The sequence below is a fragment of the Ahaetulla prasina genome, chromosome 1, assembly GCF_028640845.1.
Source record: "Ahaetulla prasina isolate Xishuangbanna chromosome 1, ASM2864084v1, whole genome shotgun sequence".
In the NCBI taxonomy this organism is placed as follows: Eukaryota; Metazoa; Chordata; class Lepidosauria; order Squamata; family Colubridae; genus Ahaetulla; species Ahaetulla prasina.
Window position 1 is genome coordinate 369,765,618 of NC_080539.1, and position 25,615 is coordinate 369,791,232.

The 25,615-nt window shown below is 46.3% G+C and overlaps 1 protein-coding gene across 3 annotated transcripts in view; it reads right to left on the reverse strand.

Moving 5' to 3' along the window:
- The window catches only part of LOC131188343 (transducin-like enhancer protein 2), an 85,453-nt gene that overhangs the window by 23,945 nt on the left and 35,893 nt on the right, over positions 1-25,615 (reverse strand). For all 3 annotated transcript variants that reach the window (XM_058163563.1, XM_058163562.1, XM_058163561.1), the window contains exons 11-12: positions 12,424-12,564; positions 2,251-2,374 (exon numbers count right to left, since the gene is read on the reverse strand). In XM_058163563.1, the coding sequence (XP_058019546.1) occupies positions 2,251-2,374; positions 12,424-12,564 (265 nt within the window). The remainder of the gene's footprint in view (positions 1-2,250; positions 2,375-12,423; positions 12,565-25,615) is intronic.

Here is a 25,615-nt window from a genome sequence, read left to right on the forward strand (position 1 = left end):
TCAGAAAACTACCTGGACATTTAAGCACCTTCTGAGCACGCCCAAGAGTTCTGCAGAAGTCAAGAAGTCTGCATGTTCTCACGTCAGGGACCCCACCACCAGTGGCTGGAAGGAGGAAGCATTTTGGGGGAGGGAGCACTAGGGAGGGAGGCCCAACCAGTGGGTGGGATTCAAATAATTTAACAACTGTTTCTCTGCCCTAATGACCGCCTGGGTGGGTGTGGACATGGTAGGCGTGGCCAGGGGGTGTGCCAGACAGCACACCCCCAGAAGCAAAAACGGGCTGCGGGGGAAATGCCCCGCCACCCTGTCCCCCATTTTCGGCCTAGTAGGCCTCCCTGCAGCCTCTTGGGACCAAAACGGGGTGCATAGGGACTCCTGGAAGGAGCAGGGCCAGCCAGCAATTTATTTAGTTTATTTCATTTATTTATTTTATTTGTCACAACATTATATATAAACATAAGCATGAAATAACTATATGATATATAAGCACATATATAACCATAAGTATGTTATAACTATATGAAATTGTATACAATCAAAGGGAACTTTAGGACAGGAATGGTAGGCACGCTGGTGCTCTTATGCCCGCCCCTTACAGACCTCTTAGGAATGGGGTGAGGTCAATAGTAGACAGTTTTTGGTTAAAGCTTTGGGGATTTTGGGAAGAGACCACAGAGTCTGGTAGTGCATTCCAGGCATTAACAACTCCGTGGGAAAGAATTTGGGTTAGAAATGTTAAATTCACGCAGGCACAGAATCTGAGGGAAAATTTTTATAAAATGTTTTATAGATGGCATCTAGATCCTAAAAAATTATCGTGTATGTATCCAGAAATGCAAGCAAAATGTTGGAGATGTAATTGTGATGACGCTACATATTTTCACATTTGGTGGACTTGTAAGGTCATAAAGGCCTTTTGGATAAAAATTTGGTGGATTTTACAAAATGTTCTGAAAAAGAAGATAAAGTTCCTGCCGCAATTTTTCTTGTTGGGAATTATTACGGATTGTACAGTAATTGAGACTAAATTGATTTTAAATCTAATAACTGCAGCAAGATTACTAATAGGACAATATTGGAAGAAAAAAGAAGTACCAACAATACAAGAATGGATATTGAAAGTTGCCAATTTGGCTGAGATGGCGAAGATATCAGCCTTTTTGAAAGACAATACGCAAGAAAGATACTTAAAGGAATGGAAAAAATGGATTGACTATATTCAACGTAGATATCAGACTAAGAGTTATCAGACTGTTTTTGAATGATTATGATGTATTATTTTTGATTGCTTTTGGGGGAAGTTAGGAATTGATGATTGTAGGGGTATAATTAAGTTGGGATGAAAACTTTTTAGCATATGTTTGTTTTACTTTTAACTATACCTTGTGCTCGTTCCGGGAAGTCGAGGGGTTGCGAAGGAAGGGGGAGGAGGGGGGGAAAGGGGGGAAAAAAATTTTGTAAAACTTTTTGAATAAAAAAAAAAAAAAAAAACAACTCCGTTTCTGAAGTCATATTTTCTGCAATCAATATTGGAGCGGTTCACATTACGCTTAAATCTATTGTGTGCTCGTGTAGTGTTGTGATTGAAGCTGAAGTAGTCTTCGACAGGAAGGACGTTGTAACAGATGATTCTATGAGTTAAGCTAGGTTATGTCGAAGGCGGCATAGTTCTAAGTTTTCTAAACCCAGGATTTCAAGTCTGGTGGCATAAGGTATTTTGTTGTAAACAGAGGAGTGGAGAACTCTTCTTGTAAAATATTTCTGGACACGCTCAATTGCATTAATGTCCGAAATGAGGTATGGGTTCCAGACAGGCGAACTGTATTCAAGAATTGGTCTAGCAAATGTTTTATATGCTCTGGTTAGTAGTGTAGTGTTTCTGGAGAAGAAGCTATGCAAGATTAAGTTTACAACTCTTAGAGCCTTTTTTGCGATGTAGTTGCAGTGGGCTTTGGCACTTAGATCATTTGATATGAAAACTCCAAGGTCTTTAACGGGGTGGGGGTCATCTATAAGGTAGTGTCCATCAAGTGTCTATAAATCAAATTTAATAACCGGTTCTCCTAAACCGGACAGAACCGGCTGCTTCCCACCACTGGGCCCATCTCACCCGCACCAAATTTACCCAGTTCAGGGTACTGCAAATGTCAGCATGATCCAGATGACCTTGGGAAACAGCAAGATTGATATACACAGACTGGTAGAAATCACTGAAGCAGGAATTGGGAAATTAAATCAATGACTCACTGATAACATCGGTGGTAGATGGTTTTGCAATCTGTGGCACGTAACTGGAGCCGGGTCGGGGAGTGAGTATTTCGGAGACTGGAGACAAGCTGGCTGACTTGCAAGGAGTTGGATGGCTTTCAATCTGGAAAGAAAGGGTTAATTTAAAATACTGAAGCGCACCGAAGGTTTTATCAGTTTGTTTGATGGAACTTCCAGGACCTATGGGAGTCTACCTGAATGGGCCAGATTACGGAGGGGTGTGTTCTCTTACCTTTATATCCTGATTGAATTATCTCGTTGGTCACTTTCGGGAACAGGATGTGGGGACTTTGACTCCCAGAATTCCCCAGCCAGCATTTGTGAATTTGAAATCCCAGAGTTCCTCAGTCAGCATTTATGGACTTCACCTTCCAGAATTCCCCAGTCACCATGTGGACTTCAATTCCTCAGCGATCATGTTTTCCAAATTTGGCAACTTGTTGAAGTGTGGATTTCAGTTTTCTGCAACGCTAGCTGGGGAATTCTGGGAGTTGAAGTCCACACTGTTCTGTCCTCCTTCGCCTCCGTCCGAGCGATGGCTTAATTAGCCGGCACTATCAGCTCTGGCAGCAAACTAGCGAGTGTCTGCCAAGTGTCTCTGTTATCTCCCTTGATGCCGATGAGTCAACAAACAGTACTTCAGCTCTTAGTTAAGCAATTGATTTGCCTGCTACGAAGAGGCACAGCAGCTCTCGCTGCTTTTATATCCTGTGGGGTGTGGCTCCATGACTCAGCACTTCCTAGGCCTGCCCCACCCCTGCTTCTGTTGTTCCCGCCTACAAAACCTAGGGTCCAGCCAGGCCTGATTGCCATCAGCTGGGACTGGAGGCGTGGCCTGGGGGGGGAAGAGTCAGGGGACGGAGGCCTCGTTATCTCTTCCACCTGGCCTGCCTCTGGCTCCTGGAGCTGAGCCAGGGAAGCCGGTGCTCCCGAGGTAAGTCCTGACGGCCCTTCCCCCTCACTTTCCAAGTCACTTTCTGGCAGGAGGCCCGGCTCGGGGGGTGCAAACACAACACACACATTGACTGGAGAAATCTGGAAGCTGAAGTCCACAAATGCTGGCTAAGGAATACTAGGAGTTGAAGTCTACAAATGTTGGCTGAGGAATTCTGGGAGTTGAAGTCCATCGATGCTGACTAAGGAACTGGCTAGCCGAACCCTGATTTTTACAGTCCTCCTGCCACCTGCTGCCGCCTTATGCACCCTGGATAGATTAGAACCAGGCCGGGAATGATGGGAGCTGAGGTCTAAAGTGCCAGATTGGTGAGAAACATGCCTTGAAAAGAGGAAACATCCCACAGTCTACATTCCCCTGGCTTCTATCGAACCCCATTCTGTTGGTCCCGCACAGCACGGTTGGGTTTTTTTTTTTAATTCAGGGGAAATTTATTCCCAATCCCATCTTTGCCTCCTTGTCTTGGCTGGGACTGATGGGTTAGACAGCCCAATCAACGCCCGCTCTATTTTCCCACCGCTCCCAAGGTTTATAACTGCTGCAATCTTGCCAGCAGCCATCGATCGAATCTGCACAGCGGGGATACGGCTCTGAGTGCGTATTTGATCCCTGTGCTGCCCTCTAAAAACCGCCTCCAGGTCAGCAGCGCCCATGGAGCCGCAATCAACCTCCTTTTCCCACACTGCTCAACATCTTTCGGTGTCAGTTTCCGAGAGGTGTCGGAAGCGCAGGGTTGGAGCTTCCCCTTCCGCATTCCACTGGAGCAGGACAGCCCCAGTGGTTCAGGGGTGGATTCTACTTACCTTTACAACCAGTTCGCATCGTGCCCGCGCATGTGTGCTCCTTCTGCTCGTGCGCGTGCAAAAGAGTTTTGATGACGTTTGGGTCAGTGGGCGGAGCCTCCCGCCGGTTTTGCTGCCAGTTCTATAGAACCGGTCTGAACTTCCCCCTCACACTCTCTGAATCACTCTCAGCCAGGAGGCCCGGCTCGGGGGGGTGCAGTAGACACAATACTGGGGCTGTTGTGACCCAGACTCAAGTAGGTAGCAACAAACTCAGTCCGTGATAATATAAACTTTATTCAAACAGCTGGGAATCACCTCATTCCGAGCACTGTCAACTCAAAGTAAAACAAAGGCCTCCCAAACACAAATTCTTCAGTTATCTCACAAACCTGAGTCCAATTAGGCAAACTGCCAAAGGCCCTTCCTGATAAATGTCCAGAAGTCACAAAAACACAGAAGCAGAGGACGCAGCTACAATGTTGTTTTCCGGCAAGCTGAAATGCTGGTGCTGGTCTGTTATTAAGCCTTATGGGAGGGGCCAATCATCTCTTGGCCCTACTCCTGAGTTGTCCTCTCTGCTTGAGTTGCTCTTGCCTTTTGGCAGCTCTTCTCATGCGTGCATTAGAAACAGCCTCCTCCCGTTCTTCTTCCTCACTACTGTCAGCCTCTGGAGGCTCTGGAGTCAGCATCCTGATGGCCCTGGCCTGTTCTGTCTCCTTCCCCACTTCAGAGCCATGAGCTGGCCTTCAGCCAGTGGATTCACGGCTCTTATCAGTCCTGGCAGAGAAATCGCAGCTGCCTGCCAAAGTTCAAACAAATGACTCACAAAGTAAGACTTTCAGCTCTTTTTGAAACGGTTCAGCTAAACTTTGCTTCCCGTGGAGTGAGAGCAGTCCCAAAGCTCCTTATATATCCTGTGGGGTGGGGCTCCTTCCTTTTGATGAAGGAATCCTTTCTAATCTTCTGAAGCGCGGATCAAGCCAAGCTTGATTATTATTATCAGCTGGGTCTGAAGGTGTAGCCTGGGGAAGGGAGGAATCGGGGGATGACGGCCTCATTACGTCCTCTGACTGGTCTGGTTCTGGCTCCTGGAGCCGGGCCAAAGGAATCGGTGCTCCTGAGGTAACCCTTACCGGCCCTTCCCCCTCATTCACTGAGTCACTTTCGGGCATGGGGCCAGGTTCGGTGGCTGGAGTCACAACATGGCCTCACCTCAGCCTCATCGCTGTCCGACTTCGTTGCCAACACTGTAGGCTGCTGACGGACCACAACAGGGGCAACCCACCACTGCAGTGTGGGATTCAAATAATTTAACAACCGGTTTGGCCAGAATTAGGTTGGCTGTCATGGGAGGCGTGGCCCACCCCTGTCTTCCAGCTCCACCTTGACGGCCAAGCTGACCGTTGTTAAATTTAAACCCCCTTATTAAAGTGGATCCTGGGCGCTGCACTGCAATGGAGAAACAGGAAATAGAGCAGCTGGTATGAGGGAAGGAGGAGGAGCAGGGAGAAGAAAGAGGGAAAGCAACCTTCTCCTTCCCTCACGCCGGTCGCTCCATTGCCCAATCCACCATTGCAGCGCAACACCCAGGATCCACTTTGATAGCGGGAGGTGGGGCTAATTTAACAATCGGTTCGCCTGAACCGATGCGAACCGGCTGAATCCGACCACTGGATGGCCCCACCACTACATCACTAGTGTCAACCTGTATTTACGAAGGGCTCCTCAGGGTTTGGGTGCTTGAGGGTCAGTTCCTCCGCCAAGAATCGTTTTCAGCTTTTTGAAAGCCGCTTGACATTCCATAGTCCAATTAAGAGGCTGGTCGGTTTGGGCTTAAGCCCTCCTCTTCCCATTTTTAGTAGCTCAGCGACGGGGAGGGCTTTTTGTGGACGGGATGGACAGCCGATAGAAGTTGGCGAAGCCCAAAAAGCTCTACAGTTGTCTTCGTGGGGCTTCCCACTCTAATATTGCCTTCACCTTCACCTTCGGATGAGGAGAGCACCTCTTTCTCCTTCTGTCCTGGCCACTTTTTACAGAGGTACGACTGAAAGCGTTTTAACAAACTACATCACTGTTTGATTTGGTGGCAGCCGCGCCTCAGATAGAAAGTCCGTACAGAGAGTGGTGAGGACAACAGAGAAGATTATAGGAAGCTCGCTTCCCGTTATTCAGGATACTGCTTATAAGCACGATGTGCTTAGAGCTCAAAGCGTTGTGAGAGACCCCACACACCCACCTTATAGTCTGTTTCTGCTGCTCCGCTCTGGGAGGAGATTTGAAAGTATTTCAAGCAGGAATACCAGATTCTGTAACAGCTTTGATCCCTAGGCCATCCATCTGGAAAACTCACAGGATACCGTTTTTCTCACCATGTACATCCAAATTAGACCGTGCTGTTTCTCTGTACCGTATAATGTACATGCAGTGGTGGGCTGCTGCCGGTTCGGCCGAAGCAGTAGTTCCGATGTTCAGCTGGCCCCGCCCACCCGCTCCCGCCCTATCCTGTATTTCCTTCTTTCTGGCTCAGCTGATTCCTGAAGCACAGCTGATTTCTGCGCCTCCATTGTTCTACTTCCCGGGGCTGCCTTACAAGGTAAGCCGCCGAGCTTCAAATTGCTCTATTTTGAACGTTGAACGCAAGCCCGTCAGGCGTGTGCGAGCGCAAAGCGCGCGTGCTCACAGAACCGGTTGTTAAACCGGTTGCAGCCCACCACTGTATACGTGGGTATAGGCATCATTTTGTATTTGCTTATTTATTTATTATGTCCTGGTTATGTAATGCATATTAGAGGTGGCGACCCTTTGAGGGCTGTATGCCAAACGAAGTTGCATTTTAAGGTATGCCGATGAGTGTACATTCAAAGTGACAATAAACTTATTCTGTTCTATTCTCCCAAATAATAATAATAATGATAATAATGATGATGATGATAATATTAATAATAACAACAATAACAACAGAGTTGGAAGGGACCTTGGAGGCCTTCTAGTCCAACCCCCTGCCCAGGCAGGAAACCCTACACCATTTCAGACAAATGGTTATCCAACATTTTCTTAAATTTTTCCAGTGTTGGAGCATTTACAACTTCTGGAGGAAAGTTGTTCCACTTATTAATTGTTCTAACTGTTAGGAAATTTCTCCTAAGTTGCTTTTTTCCTTGATTAGTTTCCACCCATTGCTTCTTGTCCTGCCCTCAGGTGCTTTGGAGAATAGTTTGACTTTTTCTTCTTGGTAGCAACCCCTGAGATATTGGAACACTGCTATCATGTCTCCCCTAAATAGAATAGGGAGAATGTGCCTTTTTTTCAGGACTTTCTTGGTTTTTCTCTGGAAGACGTTTCTCTTCTCTTCCAAGAACTTCTTCAGATTTGACTGGATGGTGAGGAACGGAAGGATTTTATATTCCTTGCAGACAGCTGGTCATTTGCATCCTGTTGTGTCTCGTCCGATCTCACCACAGCCGGGGCCTTCTTATCTGCTTCTGAACACGGAGGAATGTCCTAGTATGCCTCCCGGCCCCAGCCCTGGTTCCATGCCCAGACAGGCTGAAGAGGAGGAAGTATCTCCAGCCCCCAGCTCTGGCTCCATGCCCAGGCAAACGGAGCAACTAGACCCCTCCCCCTCCTCCACAGCATGTGAGCCTGAGGGAGGTCAATTGCCAACAGCTGCAGACTGGAGTGACCCTCGCGTCAGAAGACTTGATAGACGGAGGCAACAGAAGGAAGGGAGGGGCAAGCCTGGATAAGTGCTGAGTCATGGAGCCACACCCCATGGCCTATATAAAGGACCTGCTTTCTGGCATTCTCTGAGTCAGGCAAAGTCTAAACATATCTTGCTGAAGTCACTTTCTGGTCTCCTGCCTGCCCTGAGGACTTTGCTAGGACTTTGGCAGAGCTGCAGAGGCACGCCTGATTCGGATTTCCCTGACCCGGCCGTCAGCGGAGGAGTGGGACACGACACATCCTTTGAGAGGGTCGTTGAGGCCACTTGGAGGTTTATCTGTGTCCTCAGGGTTACCTGAGTAGTGCAAATGGTTGCTGTAGTCTGCCAATTTTTTCCTCTAGAAATCCATTCTTACTCCCACACTATTCCAAGGCTGTTCATCCCAAATCGTAGAGCTAAAAGTCCGTAGAGATTCTCAGTCATCCAGGTCATCTTTAAGACTTGTGGACTCAGCAAAGCTGGCTGAGGAACTCTGGGAGTTGAAGTCCGCAAGTCTTAAAGTCGCCAAGGTTGGAGACCTGTGTCCCAAAGGTGCTTTTTTTCCAAGAGGCAACTGGACTTTCTTGGTTTTTTTCTTTTGAAGACATTTTGCTTCTCATCCGAGAAGCTTCTTCTGGAAGGAGAGGCCACCGAACGGGGGGGGGGGGTGTTACTCCACGATGAGGGGGCTCCGGAATTGGGGAATGTTGGGTTAGAGTTTAAGGCCTCCTCTGGTCCAATTATAAAACTTTTTTGTTGTCGTTATGGGGACGACAGTCCATTTCTCCACCGAGCACCTGCAGGAGTGACCTTGGCATTTTTGGGAGGCTCTCAAAGTCCATGAAGGAAGTCTTGGCATTGCGTTTCCTCCCTACACATTCCACCCTTCTCTACCCCCCCTTGCCCCCCCCAGTTGGCAAGTTGAATAATTGAATAACGATAGAAGCTAGAAGGCAATAAAGCGATTGAATCTTGACACTGTCTGTACCCATCAAGAAAGACTGGATGGAGCAACCCTGGAAATGAGAGAGGGGTTCTCCCAGGCTACAAAATAAGAAATTAAGGGGGAGGTGAGACGAAAAGGGCTGCAAAATTGATCCCCACTTTCTCCTGGTTTTTTTCCCTTTTACTCTCCAAGCCAGACCAGATGGTCTGTTAATCTCTCTCTCTCTCTCTCTCTCTGTCTCTCTCTCTCTTTCTATCTCTTTTTCTTTTTTCTCTCTTTCTCTCCTTACCTCTTTTTCTCTCTCTCTCTCTTTCTCTCTTTCTGTCTCTCTCTTTCTTTTTTTCTCTTCTCTCTCTTTCCTTCTCTCTCTCTCTTTCTCTCTCTTTCTGTCTCTCTCTTTGTCTCTCTTTTTCTCTTCTCTCTCTTACACTGAGAGCATATGCACCGACAAATTCCTTGTGTCTCCAATCATACTTGGCCAATAAATTCTATTCTATTCTATTCTATTCTATTCTATTCTATTCTATTCTATTCTATTCTATTCTATTCTATTCTATTCTCTCCTTACCTCTCTTTCTCTCTCTCTCTCTTTCTGTCTCTCTTTTTTGTCTCTTTCACTCTCTCTGTCTCTCTGTCTCTTCTCTTTTTCTCTTCCCTCTCTTTCTATCTCTCTTTCTGTCTCTCTCTTTCTCTTTGTCTCTTTCCCTCTCTTTTCCCCTCTCTCTTTCTCTTTCTCTTTCTGTCTCTCTCTCTTTCTCTTTTTCTCTTCTCTCTCTTTCTCTCCCTCCCTCTCTTTCTGTCTCTCTCTTTCTCTTTGACTCTTTCACTCTCTCTCTCTTTCTCTTCACTCTCTCTTTCTCTCCCACTTTCTCTTCACTCTCTTTCTCTCCCTCCCTCCCTCTCTCTGATTTTCTTTCTCTCTCTCTCTCTCTCTTTCTCTCTCTTTCCCTCTCTCACTGTCAAAATAACACACAGATTCCTTGGCCAGCCCTCCCCTCCCCCCTCCCCTCCCTTCTGCACGCCTGCCCTAATAGCAATTAATTATACATTAAAATCCTCCCTGGAATTCAAAGCCCTCAGTGGGCTGCTAATTAACGGAGCTCCCCAGCTTTTGAGGAGGGGGCACGGGAAGCCCAGCGGAGCCGAAGGTGGAGGGGGGGGAGAAAGGGGAAGGGGAGGGGAGTCGGAAGAAAAAGGGAAAACAGGCAGAGAGGGAGCCTAGCAACCAGTGTCAGCAGCGCCACAGAATCGCAAAACATCTTCCCAGCCCAGATGTTCTCTGTCTGTCTGTCTGTCTGTCTGTCTGTCTGTGTCTCCCCCATCTTGCCCTTTTTAATTTCTCTGCAATATTCACATTTCTCCCCCCTCCCCCCCCCCCAGTTTCTGGGTTTGGATTTTTGACACGGCTGAGAATACCTCAATCTTATCTGGTTTATTCATTGTGTGGATGGAGGTCGGAAACCGGTCTGGAGGTAATTCTCCAATGCTCGCTTTGCCTTTTAGATCTTTTTGCCTTGCGATACAGGTAGTCCTCGACTTTTGACTGCAACGCCCTCCCCCCCCCACAATTTTCCGTGGCTAAACAATTGTTAAGTGAGCTTCGAACCATTTTAGGGCCTTTCCCCCCCACCTCCCAGAGTTCTTAAGCGATTCCCTGCGATCGTTAAGCGAATGGCACGGTCCTGAAGTGGATCTGGCTCCCGCCATTGACTTTGCTTGTCAGCAGCCACCCTTGAGCCAGATTCATTTAAGAACCGTGTTACTAACTTAACAACTGCAGTGATTCACTTAACACCTGTGGAAAGAAAGGTCATAAAATGGGGCAAAACTCACTTCACCAATATTTGGCTTAACAACAAAAATTTGGGGGCTCAATTGGGGTCGTAAGTCAAGAACTATTGCATAGCAAAAACAGGGGGGGGGGAAATAGGAGCCGTGGTGGTGCAGTGGTTATAATGCTATTTTGCAGGCTGAATTCTGCCCGATGCCAACAGTTTGATACTGACGGGCTCAAGGCTGACTCAGCCTTCCATCCTTCCAAGGTCGGTAAAATGAGGACCCAGATTGCTGGGGGCAAGAGGCTGACTCTGTAAACCGCTTAGAGAGGGCTGTAGAGCACTGTGAAGTGGTACATGTCTGCTATTGCTATCATCTATCTATCTATCTATCTTTCATCTATCTTTCATCTATCTATCTATCATCTATCTATCTATCATCTATTTATCTATCTATCTTTCATCTATCTTTCATCTATCTTTCATCTATCTTTGCCTGTACTTTTGCCTGTACACCGCCCTGAGTCCTTCGGGAGAAGGGCGGTATAAAAATTAAATAAAATAAAATAAAATAAAATAAATCTATCTATCTATCATCTATCTATCTATCATCTATTTATCTATCTATCTTTCATCTATCTTTTATCTATCTATCTATCATCTATCTATCTATCATCTATTTATCTATCTATCTTTCATCTATCTTTCATCTATCTATCTATCATCTATCTATCTATCATCTATTTATCTATCTATCTTTCATCTATCTTTCATCTATCTATCTATCATCTATCTATCATCTATTTATCTATCTATCTTTCATCTATCTTTTATCTATCTATCTATCTATCTATCTATCTATCTTTCATCTATCTTTCATCTATCTATCTATCTATTTTTCATCTATCTTTCATCTATCTTTCATCTATCTATCTATCTATCTACCATCTATCTTTCATCTATCTATCTATCTATTTTTCATCTATCTTTCATCTATCTTTTATCTATCTATCTATCTATCTATCTATCTATCTATCTATCTATCTATCTATCTATCTATCTACCATCTATCTTTCATCTATCTATCTATCTATTTTTCATCTATCTATCTATCTATCTATCTATCTATCTATCTATCTATCTATCTATCTATCATCTATCTATCTATATCATCTACCTACCTACCTACCTACCTACCTATCTATCTATCTATCTATCTATCTATCTATCTATCTATCTATCTATCTATCTATCTTTCATCTATCTTTTATCTATCTATCTATCTATCTATCTTTCATCTATCTATCTATCTATCTATCTATCTATCTATCTATCTATCTATCTATCTTTCATCTATCTATCTATCTATCTATCTATCTTTCATCTATCTTTCATCTATCATCTATCTATCTATCTATCTTTCATCTATCTATCCATCTATCTATCTATCTATCTATCTTTCATCTATCTATCTATCTATCATCTATCTATCTATCTACCTACCTACCTACCTACCTACTTATCTATCTATCTATCTATCTATCTATCTATCTATCTATCTATCTATCTATCTATCTATCTATCTATCATTTAATCTGTCTATCTTCCCTCTCTCTTGTCTCTCTCCCTCCCTCCCTCTCTTTCTCTTACACTCTCTCTCTCTCTCTCTCTCTCTCTCTCACACACACACACACACACACACACACACACACACACACACACTCCACAGTAGTTAGAATGCAGTATTACAGGCTATCTCTACTCACAGCCAGCAGTTTGATCCTGACCGGCTCAGCCTTCCATCATTCTGAGGTTGGTAAAATGAGGACCAGGCTGTTGGGGACCATAGGCTGACTCTGTAAACCGCTTAGAGAGGGCTGTAAAAGCACTATGAAGCAGTATATAAGTCTAAGTGCTATTGCTAAAATCCTTGTGGTTGGGGAGTCACGTAGACACCGTCCGTGAGTTATAACCACCCTTCCACTTACCAAATTCGGGTCTTTGCCTTTGAGAGGTGTGGGGCTGCGGCTGGATGCCAGCGAGGCTGGACTGTTCGTAAAGACCCGTTGGGTGGGCAGGAGCTGGGCGGAAGTGGTGCACAGTGGGCTCCCATTCTCAGAGGGAAGGTCCTGGAAGTGGGGGGGAAAAAATTGGTTTCATGCCTTCAGTTTTGTCGAGATATTCGGCACAATAAGGAACCACTGCAAAAATTAGAGGTAGAGATTTAAAAAAAAAAACACAGAAAAGATTGGATTGAGCCATTGAAAAATGACAGGCCGGCAAAGAGTTTTTAGAGAACGGATCTGCAACCTCGGCAACTTTAAGCCTGGCGGACTTCAACTCCCAGAATTCCCCAGTCAGCTTAGCTGGCTGGGGTATTCTGGGAGTTGAAGTCCGCCAGGCTTAAAGTTGCCGAGGTTGCAGACCCCTGCTTTAGAGAACACCTAATTTCATACAGGTAGTCCTCGACTTACAACCATTTGTTTAGTGACCGTTCCGAGTGACAACAGCCCTTCTCCTGACTTAGGTGGCTCAGTGGCTAAGACACTGAGCTCGTCGATCAGAATGGTCGGCAGTTCGGCGGTTCGAATCCCTGGTACGGGTTTCCTGTGCGAGCAGGGGGTTGGACTAGATGACCTCCAAGGTCCCTTCCAACTCTGTTACTATTACAAAGAGGCACTGAAAAAAGTGACCGTTTGTCAGACTTACGTAGCATCCCCAGGGTCACGTGATCAAAAATCAGCCGCTTAGCAACGGATTCATTTTTATGACGGTTGCAGTGTCCCGGGCGTTATGTGATCCCCTAATGAGATCTTTTGACCAGTAGGGAAGCCAGATTCACTTAATGACCGTGTTACTAATTGAACGACGGCAGTGATTCGCTTAACACCTGTGGCAAGGAAGACCGTAAAATGGGGCAATACTCACTTAGCAATGGAAATTTTAGGTTCAATTGTGGTCGTAAGTGGAGGATACTTATTTGGAGATTTTTTTTTTTTTTTATCGTGTCCTATTCTCAAAAACTGCCTAAATGGTTTCGCTGGCAACAGCTGCTTGCCATTTCCTCTTTCCTGGGGCTATGAGAAAGGCGCTATCTAACAAAATGAAATTCAACAGTGGAAAAAAGTAAGGTTCTACATTTAGGCCAAAAAACCAAAATGCACAGGTACCGGATATGTGGTACCTTGCTCAATAGTAGTACCTGTGAGAGGGATCTTGGAGTCCTAGTGGACAACCATTTAGATATGAGCCAGCAGTGTGCAGCAGCTGCCAAAAAAGCCAACACAGTTCTGGGCTGCATAAACAGAGGGATAGAATCAAGATCACTCGAAGTGTTAATACCACTTTATAATGCCTTGGTAAGGCCACACTTGGAATATTGCATCCAGTTTTGGTTGCTGCAATGTAAAAAAGATGCTGAGACTCTAGAAAGAGTGCAGAGAAGAGCAACAAAGATGATTAGGGGACTGGAGGCTAAAACGTATGAAGAACGGCTGCAGGAACTGGGTATGTCTAGTTTAATAAAAAGAAGGACTAGGGGTGACATGATAGCAGTCTTCCAATATCTCAGGGGTTGCCACAAAGAAGAAGGAGTCAAGCTATTCTCCAAAGCACCTGAGGGTAGAACAAGAAGCAATGGGTGGAAACTAATCAAGGAGAGCAGCAACTCAGAAAAAAAGGAGGAATTTCCTGACAATGAGAAAAATTAATCAGTGGAACAACTTGCCTGCAGAAATTGTGAATGCTCCAACACTGGAGGTTTTTAAGAAGAGACTGGACAGCCATTTGTCTGAAATGGTTTAGGGTCTCCTGCCTGAGCTGGGGGCTGGACTAGAAGACCTCCAAGGTCCCTTCCAGTTCTGCTATTTTGCTATCTGGGACTAAAATGGGTCGAACTCATCTCACATTATCTAGGGATATGCATAATCAAATTCAGCCTCTTCCGGACGGGTAACCCCTCCCCATCCCCCCCCCCCGAGTTGGATCTTAAATCTAGAATTCTTTGGGATCTTCTGGAATTTCTGGAAGTTGAATTCAAACATCTGGAGACCTACCAAACAATGGAAGGCTGACTTCACTTCTGGGGAATGTGCGAAAGGCCTGAGCACGTTTTCTGCTTTGTCTTTCTTCCTTTTCGTCAGTGTAACAGAGAAAAGGGAACTCAACCATGGGCGGCTTCGGTTGGTGCCAAGGAAAATAAAAGCCAAGAATGCTTTGAACTGGTGGGAGGGGGGACAAAACCCACATGAAGGAGAACAATTTTATGAAACAGGCGGGGCAAAAGGAGCCTCTTAGCTGTGCCCAAACAAGAGTAGCCTGAGAGATGGTGAAATGGTGATGAATATTTTTTTTTTAAAGGTGCCCTACAGAAAGACTTATTTGCATTTTCTCCCTGTTGTTTCTCATTCAATTTGATGGGGAGGGAAGGAGGGAGAGAGGGAGGAAGGGAAGGGGAGGAAAGAAGGAAGGAAGGAAGGAAGGAGGGAGGGAGGGAGGGAAGGAAGGAAGGATGAAAGGAAGGAAAGAAGGAACGAAGATGGGAGACAGGGAGGAAGTAAGTGACCGAGGAAGCAGGAAAGTCGGAGGCGGGAGGGAGGGAGGGAGGGAGAAGAGAGAGAGAGAGAGATAGAAAGAGACAGAAAGAAAGGGGGAGGAAGGAAGGAAGAAAGGAAGATGGAAGGAAGGAAGGAAAGAAGGGACTGAGGAAACAGGAGAGGTGGTGGAGGAAAGAAGAAAGGGAGGGAGAGGAGAGAGAGAGTGTGAAAGAAAGAAAGAAAGAAAGAAAGAAAGAGAGAGAGAGAGAGAGAGAGTGGGTGGAGGGAGGAAACAGGAAATTAGGAGACAGAGGAAAGAAGGAAGAAAGGGAAGGAGAGAAGAAAGTGAGAGGGAGAAAGAGACAGAAAGGGAGGGAGGAAGGAAAGAAGGAAGGAAGGAAAGAAAGAAAGAAAGAGGGGGAAGAAAAGAAGGGGAAAGGAAAGGGAAAGGGAGGAAGAAAAGAAAGAAAGAAAAGGAAAGGAAAGGAAAAGGGGAAATAAGGGGGTAAGGGAAAGGGGCAGGGAAAAGAAAGGGAAAGGGAGGAAGGAAAGAAAGAAATGGAAAGGAAAAGGGGAAGAAAGGAAGGAAAGAAAACCAAAGGGAGGGGGAGGGAGAGAGCGAGAGGAAGCGTGTGGTGCTTATACCTATTTGGCAGAAGGGTGGGCAAGGGGAGGGGTGTGAAGAATCCCCCTCCTTTCCCGCCACATTTGTTTCTCCAGCTCTCGGCGGCCTCCCAGCTTTCACGCAGCCCTGCGGAAGGACCCTCGGAGGAAATCTCTTGGGAATCTCTTGGGAACAGCTGCCGGGTGCGGCTGGGCTGTCAGAGCGAAAGAAATCTCCCTGAGCAGCCATAACTGCCCCATCCACCACCTCCCGCCACAACCTGAACTCAAGGAATTTGAGGAGTTTGAAAAGAATTCACAAGCTCCCCCAAAATGAGGTGGAAAACCAGAAGCCTCTTTTGCAGGGGGGAAAAATGCCTCTGAAAACGAGAGGGAGAGAGAGAGAGAGAGAGAATGAGAGAGGGAGAGAATGAGAGAGAGAATGAGAGAGGGAGAGAGAGAGAGAGAATGGGAGAGGGAAAGAAAGAGAATGAGAGCGAATGAGAGAGAAAGAGAGAGAGAATGAGAGAGAGAGAAAGAGAATGAGACAGAGAGAGAATGAGAGAAAGAGAGAGAGAATGAGAGAGGGAAAGAAAGAGAATGAGAGAGAGAATGAGAGAGAGAAGGAGAGAAGGAGAGAGAGAACAAGAGAGAGAATGAGAGAATGAGAGAGAGAATGAGAGAGAGAGAGAAAGAGAGAGAGAGAATGAGAGAGAATGAGTGAGAGAGAATGAGAGAATGAGACAGAGAGAGAGAAAGAGAGAAAGAGAGAGAGAATGAGAGGGAAAGAAAGAATGAGAGAATGAGAGAGAGAACGAGAGAGAGAATGAGAGAGGGAGAGAGAGAGAACGAGAGAGAGAATGAGAGAAAGAGAGAGAGAATGAGTGAGAGAGAATGCGACAGAGAGAGAATGAGAGAAAGAGAGAGAGAATGAGAGAGAGAGAGAATGAGAGAAAGAAAATGAGAGAGGGAGAGAGAGAGAATGAGAGAAGGAAAGAAAGAGAATGAGAGAATGAGAGAGAGAACGAGAGAAAATGAGAGAGAGAGAGAGAGAGAGAGAGAGATTTGGACATCGAGATAAAGGGAATCCTCAACTTATGACCACAACTGAGCCCAAAATGTATGTTTCTAAGCAAGACATTCGTTTAAGTGGAGTTTTGCTGCAGGTGACGACTTTTCCCGCCACATTTGTTCGGCGTATATTCCTGCATTTCTTCCTTTAGTCACACCGTTGTTAAGTGAATCTGGCTTCTCATCGCCTTTGCTTGGCCACAAAAAGGGGATCGCATGACTGACCCCCCCCCCCTCCTCCGGACACTCTGCAACCGTCATAAATATAAACCAGTGGTCAGGCGTCCGGATGTAAACCACGTGACCCCCAAGAGTGTGGGGTGGGGGGAGGGGCGGAGATGCTGCAACAGTGGAAAGATGGACACGAGTCACTTTTGGGGCTGTTGAAAATTCCAACGGCCACTAAACGACCTGTTGTAAGTCGAGGGCTACCTACCCTTTATATATGCCCCTCCCTCACCTCCCTAAGTCCTTAATTCCCATTTCTTAAAAATGTGCGTTCCGTCCAGCCTGTTTTTTTTTTTCCTGTTTTCCAGGGGATTAAACCCGTCCTGGGGTTCCACAGGCATCCACCCGCAAGCAAACACATTTTATTTTTCCGACCCGGCACTTAAGAAAAACCTCCGACGACACATTTCTGGTGTCAGCCTCTCTCTCTCTTCCCAGCCAACTCCAGATTCCTGCTTTAATGCCTGTATTACGGTTTCTTTCCTTGGTTTTAATCGTTCCGGATTCTCTCGGGAGCGACGGAGGAAACTTGTTTTTTTGACACACTTCTGCGGAATGCAAAACCAACGTTACGTTCCTATCTTTTTTTTTTTTTTTTTGGCAGAAATTCCAAAGACGTCCGACATACCATACCGCTGCTGGTTTTCTCACCGTTTCGGAAGAAAACGGGTTGCGGTGGCCCATGGTTATCCACTAGCTATGTTCCCACAGGGGGCGTTTAACCGGGTTAGATTGAAGAGCGGGTAGCTTGCACTGTCCATTAGTTGGTTTTAACGCCCATTTAGTTCTGGCATTTCGGTGGCTTGGCTGGATCTGTTAAATCCGGATTTTTTGGGGGGGGCTGGTTCGTGAATTGTGAAAAGAGGTTAATCCCAGTGCCAACCGAATCATGGAGAGGAAGGAGACTCGGAGGATATCTAGTGTAATATTGCTTGCTTGCTCAGTCAATCAATCAGAATAGAGCTTCAAGGGACCTTGGAGGTCTTCTAGTCCAACCCTCTTCTCAAACAGGAGCCCCTATACCAGTGATGGCTAACCTTTTTGCCATTGCGTGCCAGGAGGGGGGGCGGCACGGGGGGGTGTCAAGCGTGCATGTGCCCACACTCATAATTCTATGTGCCCCGCCCACACACATGCGACCCTCCCCCGCTCCCCCCGCTCCTGGCACGTGATAGGCCCGTTTTTCTCTCTCACTTGGCTCCAAGAGCCTTTCTAGGAGTCTGGGGAGGGCGAAAACGGCCTTCCCCACCCCCGGAGGTCCTCCGGAGGCCGAAATCGGCCTGTTTGCCAACTCCCGGTGGGACCGGAAGGCCCGTTGTTTGCTGTCCCCAGCCTCCAGGACCTCTCTAGGAGTCTGGGGAGGGCAAAAACGGCCTCCCCCCCCGGGAGGTCCTCCGGAGGCTGAAAACAGCCTGTTTGCCAACTCCCAGTGGGACTGGAAGGCCCGTTTTTTGCTGTCCCCAGCCTCCAGGACCTCTCTAGGAGCCTGGGGAGGGCAAAAACGGCCTCCCCATCCCCGGAGGTCCTTGGCCCGTTTGCCAACTCCCGGTGGGACCGGAAGTTCACAAATGGGCCATTTTCAGCCTCCTGAGGACCTCGGGGGGGGGGAAGGAAGAGGCAGTTTTCTCCCCCACCAGACTCTAGAGAGGCTCTGGAGCCAGGTGAGAGAAAAAAACAGGCCCACCCTCACCCCGAGGCCCTCCGAAGGCAGGAAACAGCCTTTTCCCCCTACTTCTCATGGGCCCAGAAGGCCTGAAAATCAGCTGGCGCTGAGTTCACATGCCCTCTGATATGGCTGCCATAGGTTCGCCATCACGGCCCTATACAATTTGAGACAAGTGACTGTCCAGTCTCTTCTTAAAAACCTCCAGTGATGAACCACTCGTAACTTCTGGAGACAAACCAGACCAAACTCTGGAGACAAACCACTGGTTAATTGTCCTCACGGTTACGAAGTTTCTCCTCAATTCCAGGTTGTTTCTCTCGAATAGAATAGAATAGAATAGAATAGAATAGAATAGAATAGAATAAGTTGGAAGGGACCTTGGAGGTCATCTAGTCCAACCCCCCACCCAAGCAGGAGACCTAACCCTAACCCCAATGCCAACCGAATCATGGATAGGAAGGTGCCTTAGAGGACATCTAGTGTAATATTCAATCAATCAATCAATCAATCAATCAATCAGAACAGAGCTTGAAGGTATAATATAATATAACAACAGAGTTGGAAGGGACCTTGGAGGTCTTCTAGTCCAACCCCCTGCCCAGGCAGGAAACCCTACACCATCTCAGTCAGATGGTTATCCAACATTTTCTTAAAAATTTCCAGTGTTGGAGCATTCACAACTTCTGCAGGCGAGTCGATCCACTTATTAATTGTTCTAACTGTCAGGAAATTTCTCCGTAGTTCTAAGTTGCTTCTTTCTTTGATCAGTTTCCATCCATTGCTTCTTCTCCTGCCTTCAGTGCTTTGGAGAATAGCTTGACTCCCTCTTCTTTGGGGCAGCCCCTGAGATATTGGAAGACGGCTAGCATGTCTCCCCTAGTCCTTCTTTTCATTAAACTAGACCTACCCAGTTCCTGCAACCGTTCTTCATATGTTTTAGCCTCCAGTCGCCTAATCATCTTTGTTGCTCTTCTCTGCACTCTTTCTAGAGTCTCGGCATCTTTTTTACATCGTGGCGACCAAAACTGGATCTTCTAGTCCAACCCCTTGCCCAAGCAGGAGACCCTATTACAATTTGAGACAAATGGCTGTCCAGTCTCTTCTTGAAAACCTCCAGCGATGAAGCCCCCACAACTTCTGAAAAGCAAGCTGTTCCACTGGTTAATTGTTCTCAATTAAACCACTGGAATGAATGTCTTAATTAATTAAGATAATTAATTAGTTCACAATCAACAATTGTTAATTGTAGATTCCACTATACGATAGTCCTCAACTCACGACAATTGGAACCGGAATTTGCCTTGCCAAGGAAGGCGTTTGTTAAGGGAGCCACGCTCGATTTTATCATCTTTTTGCCAGGGTTGTTAAGCGAACCGCTGCCATGGGTAAGTGAACTATGTGGTTGTAAAACGAATCCGGCTTCCTCTCCCCTTTGACTTAGTTTGTCGGGAAACTGGCTGGGAAGGTTAGGACAGGAGTCTTGCAAACAAGCAATGGGTGGAAACTAATCAAGGAGAGAAGCAACCTGGAACTAAGGAGGAATTTCCTGACAGTGAGAACAATTAATCAGTGGGAACAACTTGCCTGCAGAAGTTGTGAATGCTCCAACACTGGAAATTTTTAAGAAAATGTTGGATAACCATTTGTCTGATATGGTGTAGGGTTTCCTGCCTGGGCAGGGGGTTGGACTTGAAGGCCTCCAAGGTCCCTTCCAACTCTGATATTATTATTATTATTATTATTATTATTATTATTATTATTATTATTATTATTATTATTATTATTATTATTATTATTATTATTATTATTATTATTATTATTATTATTATTTGGCTCTTTTAAGACTTGTGGACTTCAACTCCCAGAGTTCCTCAGCCAAGTTTGCAGACCCCTGGGTTAGGCAAACGGTGATCACGTGGCCCTGGGATGCTGTAACTAGGGCAATTATCATCAATACATGCCGGTTACCAAGCACCCAAATTTTGATCATGTAACCCTGGGGAATGCTGCAACCATTGTAAGTGCGAGGACCGACGGCCAGGCACTCTATCCAGTGCTGTTGCAACTTCAAATGGTCACTAAAGGAATCTCCGCAGACTTTTAGCTAAACAATTTGGGATAAACACTTATGGAATGGTGTGGGAGTTAGGAATGGATTTCCAGAGGAAAAAAAATTGCAGACTGCAGGAACCATTTGCACCAGTCAGGTGACCCTGAGGAGACAGATAAACCTCCAAGTGCTTCAATGATCCTCTAAAACAGGGGTGTCAAACTCGAAATGACACGTCATTACGTGATGTATCACAACTCCCCACCCCTTCGCTAAACTGGGGGTGTCCGGTGTGTGATGCATCCAGCCTACGGGCCGGGAGTTCGACACCCCTGCTCTAAAAGGACGCAAATGACCACCTGTCTGCAGAAATATAAATCCTTTCATTCCCCACTATCCTATCAGAGCTGAAGAAGCTTCTTGGATGAGAAGCAAAACGTCTTCAAAAAAAAACACGAAACGAAACAAGAAAGTCCAGTTGCCTCCTGAAAAAGCACCTTTGGGACAACCATGACCTGGATGACTGAAAATCTCTACAGACTTTTAGCTCTACAATTTGGGATGAACACCCTTGGAATGGCGGGGGAGTTAGGAATGGATTTCCAGAGGAAAAAATTGCAGACTGCAGGAACCATTTGCACCACTCAGGTGACCCTGAGGACACAGATAAACCGCCAAGTGGCCTCAATGACCTTCTAAAGCAGCAGTTCTCAACCTGTGGGTCAGGACCCCGTTGGGGGTCGAATGACGATTTGCCTGGGGTCGCCTAAAACCATTGGAAATATGGGAAGTATACTTGCGAGTTGAAGAATCGCGCTCCAATGGTTGACTCCACAAGCCAGCTGCAGGCTCTTCAAATCGCTAGCCGAATTCGGCTTCAGGCGCGATGAATTAAAAAAGAGAGAAATCTTTGCTCTGATGTCTCCCTCTCAAGCCAGCTGCAATCACTCCCAATCGCTAGCCTAATCTGGCTTCAGGCGCCATAAACTTAATAGGGGAGGAGTCTCCGCTTTAATGCCTCCGTCCTCAAGGCAATCGCAAGCAGGTCAGATCGCTAGCCAATACGGCTTCAGGCGCGATAAATTAAAAAAAACAGTTTGCCGCTTTCCCCCCCCCTTCTGCGGCTGCTGAGGTGCGCTGAGATCACTGCCTAAAAAAATAATAATTTTACGGTTGGGGTCGCCACATCGTGGGGAATTGTATTAAAGGGGTCGCAGCACTGTAAAGGTTGAGAACCACTGCTCTAAAGGGATGCAAATGACCACTGTCTGCAAGGAATATACCGTACTTTTCGACGTGTAAGACGCACTACCCTCCCCCTAAAAGTGGGTGAAAATTGTAGTGCATCTTATACACCAAATGTTGCCGAAGCCCCGCTCACCCGCTGCCCCCACCCTTCAGCCATTTTAGGCCTCTGCGCATTGCTTTTTCAGCCTCCACACGTCCCATTTAGACCCATTCCAGGCTGCGGGAATAACCACAGCACATCGCTACCGATCGCTGCCTCCGGGCATCGCGTTTTTGACCACCGTGTGCCGCGGTTTTGGCCTCCGCACGTCCCATTTTCGGCCTCTGTGCATCGCATATTTAGCCAGTTCCAGGCAGCAGGGATCAGCAGCGGGAATCCCCGCTGCCTGGAACTGGCCGAAAATGCAATGCGCGGAGGCCAAAAACGGGGTGTGCGGAGGTCGGAAACGCGACATGGGAGGCGGCGATCGATGACGATGTGCTGTGGTGATCCCCGCTGCCTGGAACGGGTCTAAAACAGAGTGTGCGAAGGCCAAAAATGTGATGCGCAGAGGCCAAAAACACGATGCGTGGAGGCCAAAAACGTGACCCGCGGAGGCCAAAAATGCAATGTGCGGAGGCCAAAAACACGACGCGCAGAGGAAGCGATCGGCTGTGGCTGCCCCCGCAGCCTTGAACAGCTGATTGGCAGTATTCCGCAAGGCCGATCCAACCAACAATCAGCTGCTCATGGTAAATCAAGCTGCGATAACATGCTGTAGCTGACCAGGCTACCAGGGTAACTATCTTCAAAGCGCTCCATGGCATAGGGCCGGGCTATCTACGGGACCGTCTGCTGCCACCGATTGCCTCCCACCGACCCATGCGCTCTCACAGGGAGGGACTCCTTAGGGTGCCGTCAGCCAGGCAGTGCCGACTGCCGACACCCAGAGGGAGAGCCTTTTCTGTGGGGGCTCCCACCCTCTGGAACAAACTTCCCCCAGGTCTTCGTCAACTTTCCGACCTTCGAACCTTTCGCCGCGAGCTTAAGACACATCTATTTATTTGTGCAGGACTGGACTAGAATTTTAAATTTTAATTTGGTTTTAATGGGGTTTTATTATTTTTATTGCAATTTTTAATATTCGGCCTTATTTAATAAGTTTTTTAAATTGGTGTTTTATTCTGTATTCATATGTATGTTTTTATTAGGCTGTAAACCGCCCTGAGTCCCCTGGGAGATAGGGCGGTATACAAATGTGATTAAATAAATAAATAAATAAATAAATAAAATAAAATTTGCTACAAGGACACTAGCCAGATGAATACCGATGGATGCTGGTAGGCAGAGGCCGTTGTTGTTTTTTTCTTGTTTTCCTCCCCCAAAACTAATGTGCGTCTAATACTCTGGAGCGTCTTATACTCTGAAAAATACGGTAAATCTTTCCATTCTCCACTATCCTGTTTCAGCTGAAGAAGCTTCTTGGATGAGAAGCGAAACCTCTTCAAAGAAAAATGAAACGAAACAAGAAAGTCCCGTTGCCTCCTGAAAAAGCACCGTTGGGACAACCATGACCTGGAGGACTGAGAATCTCTACAGACTGTCACTAAAGGAATGTTTGTAAGTCCAGGACTATCTATACCGCTTAACAGTCCTGACAGCCTTCCATCCAACCCCTATATCCAGTGAAGAGAAGGCTACACATCAAGGTTGAACTGCTTTTGAATCTTATTGCTATTCCGCTTGCCAAAAAACAGGGGAGCGGAGAAAGAATGCAGACGCTTCAGAGATGGATGGCGAGAGCCAAGATCCCACCACGGCCACCGATCCAGGCGTCTGACTGTAAGACGGACTGTTCTCAAAACAAAAGGACGATTCATAATTGGACAATGTGACCAACCGAGGGTGAGTGGAAAGAGCAACTCTTTGTTGAACGATACAAGCATTGCGCGGGGAAAAACCAGAGTTGGTTTTGATTCTTCAGTACCGAAAGGGTGTCTCCAATAAAGTTTGCTTTTGGGATTTCAAAGTTCCTGAGAGTGTTCTACTTTTTTTGGAGGTTTGCTAGTCGTACAGCTGACAATACACCTGCCTTTACATCAGAAAATCCCTCCTAATATTTATATTTATTTTCTTTCAATTTCAACTTGGTGGCTCTTCTCCTGTTGGCAGTTTTAATAGAGGTCAACTTTTCCCAAATTGTGCACCTTTTAGACAGCTGTACACTCATATTATTTCCAAGAGACACCATACTGCTTTGAGGGCACATATAATCCGTTCATCCATTCATCCGTCCATCCATCCACCTATCTTCTATCTGTCTGTCTGTCTGTGGGTCCATCAATCCATCCATCATCTATCCATCTATCATCTATCTATCTGTCTATCTATCTATCTATTTATCATCTATCCATCCATCCACCCATCCATCCAAATATCTATCTAACATTTTACTTCTCCTTTAATTAGAAAGCACCGCAATACGTTTATGTTCCAGAGATGAAAATTAAACTTAAAGCGAGAATGAAAACTTAAATCTAAACCAAACTAAAACTAGCAGGTTAAATGTAGGATGGTTTGACCCCCCCCCAAAAAAACCGAATCTGAATATTTTTCCTAAAAATACCAATTAGGGCAGTGTATCCAGAGCTAAGGTGGCTCAGGGGTGAAGACGTTGAGCTTGTCGATCGAAAGGTCAGCAGCTCAGCGGTTCAAATCCCTAGTGCTGCCGTTTAACGGGGTGAGCTCTCGTTACTTGTCCCAGCTTCTGCCAACCTAGCAGTTTCGAAAGCACATAAAAATGCAAGTAGAAAAAATAGGGACCACCTTTGGTGGGAAGGTAACAGCGTTCCGTGCGCCTTTGGCGTTGAGTCATGCCGGCCACATGACCACGGAGACGTCTTCGGACAGCGCTGGCTCTTCGGCTTTGAAACGGAGATGAGCACTGCCCCCTAGAGTCGGCAACGACTAGCACCTATGTGCGAGGGAAACCTTTACCTTTACCTTTTATCCAGAGCTATGGATATGGTTTCCCAACCTTGGCCACTTTAAGATGTGTGGACTTCAACTCTCAGAGTTGAAGTCCCCACCCAGCAAAGCTGGCTGGGGAATTCTGAAAGTTGAAGTCCATGAAGTGGTCAAGACTGAGAAAGAGCAGGGTAAAACTTCAAAAGGGATCTATATCTCCATTCAATTTTACTTTTTTTTTTTTGCAACCAAAATATGCCTGAATTATCCAAGTTTTGCAAAATCCAATCTGAATCAGAACAGAACAGAATAAGAGTTGGAAGGGACCTGGTAGGACTTCTAGTCCAACCCGCTGCCCAAGCAGAGATCCTATACCATTACTGACAATTGGCAGTCCAGTCTCTTCTTAAAAACCTAGTGATGAAGCTCCCACAACTTCGGAAGGCAACTTCTGTTCTGTTCTCATTGGTCGATTTTTCTCACTGCCAGAAAAATTATTATTTCTTGGTTGAATCTCTCCTGGATCAGTTTCCATCCATTATTCTTTGTCTGGCTTTCGGGTGCTTTGGAGAATAGCTTGACCCCCTCCTCTCTGTGGCAGCCCCTCAAATATTGGAAGACGGCTATCCTGTCTCCCCTGGTCCTTCTCTTCACTAGACTAGCCAGGCCCAGTTCCTGCAACCGTTCATCGTATGTTTAGTCTCCAGTCCCTAATCATCCTTGTTGCTCTTCTCTGCACTCTTTCTAGAGCCTCAATATCTTTTTTATAGTGTGGTGACCAAAACTGGATGCAGTACTCTAGGTGGGGGTCTTACTAAGGCTTTATAGAGTC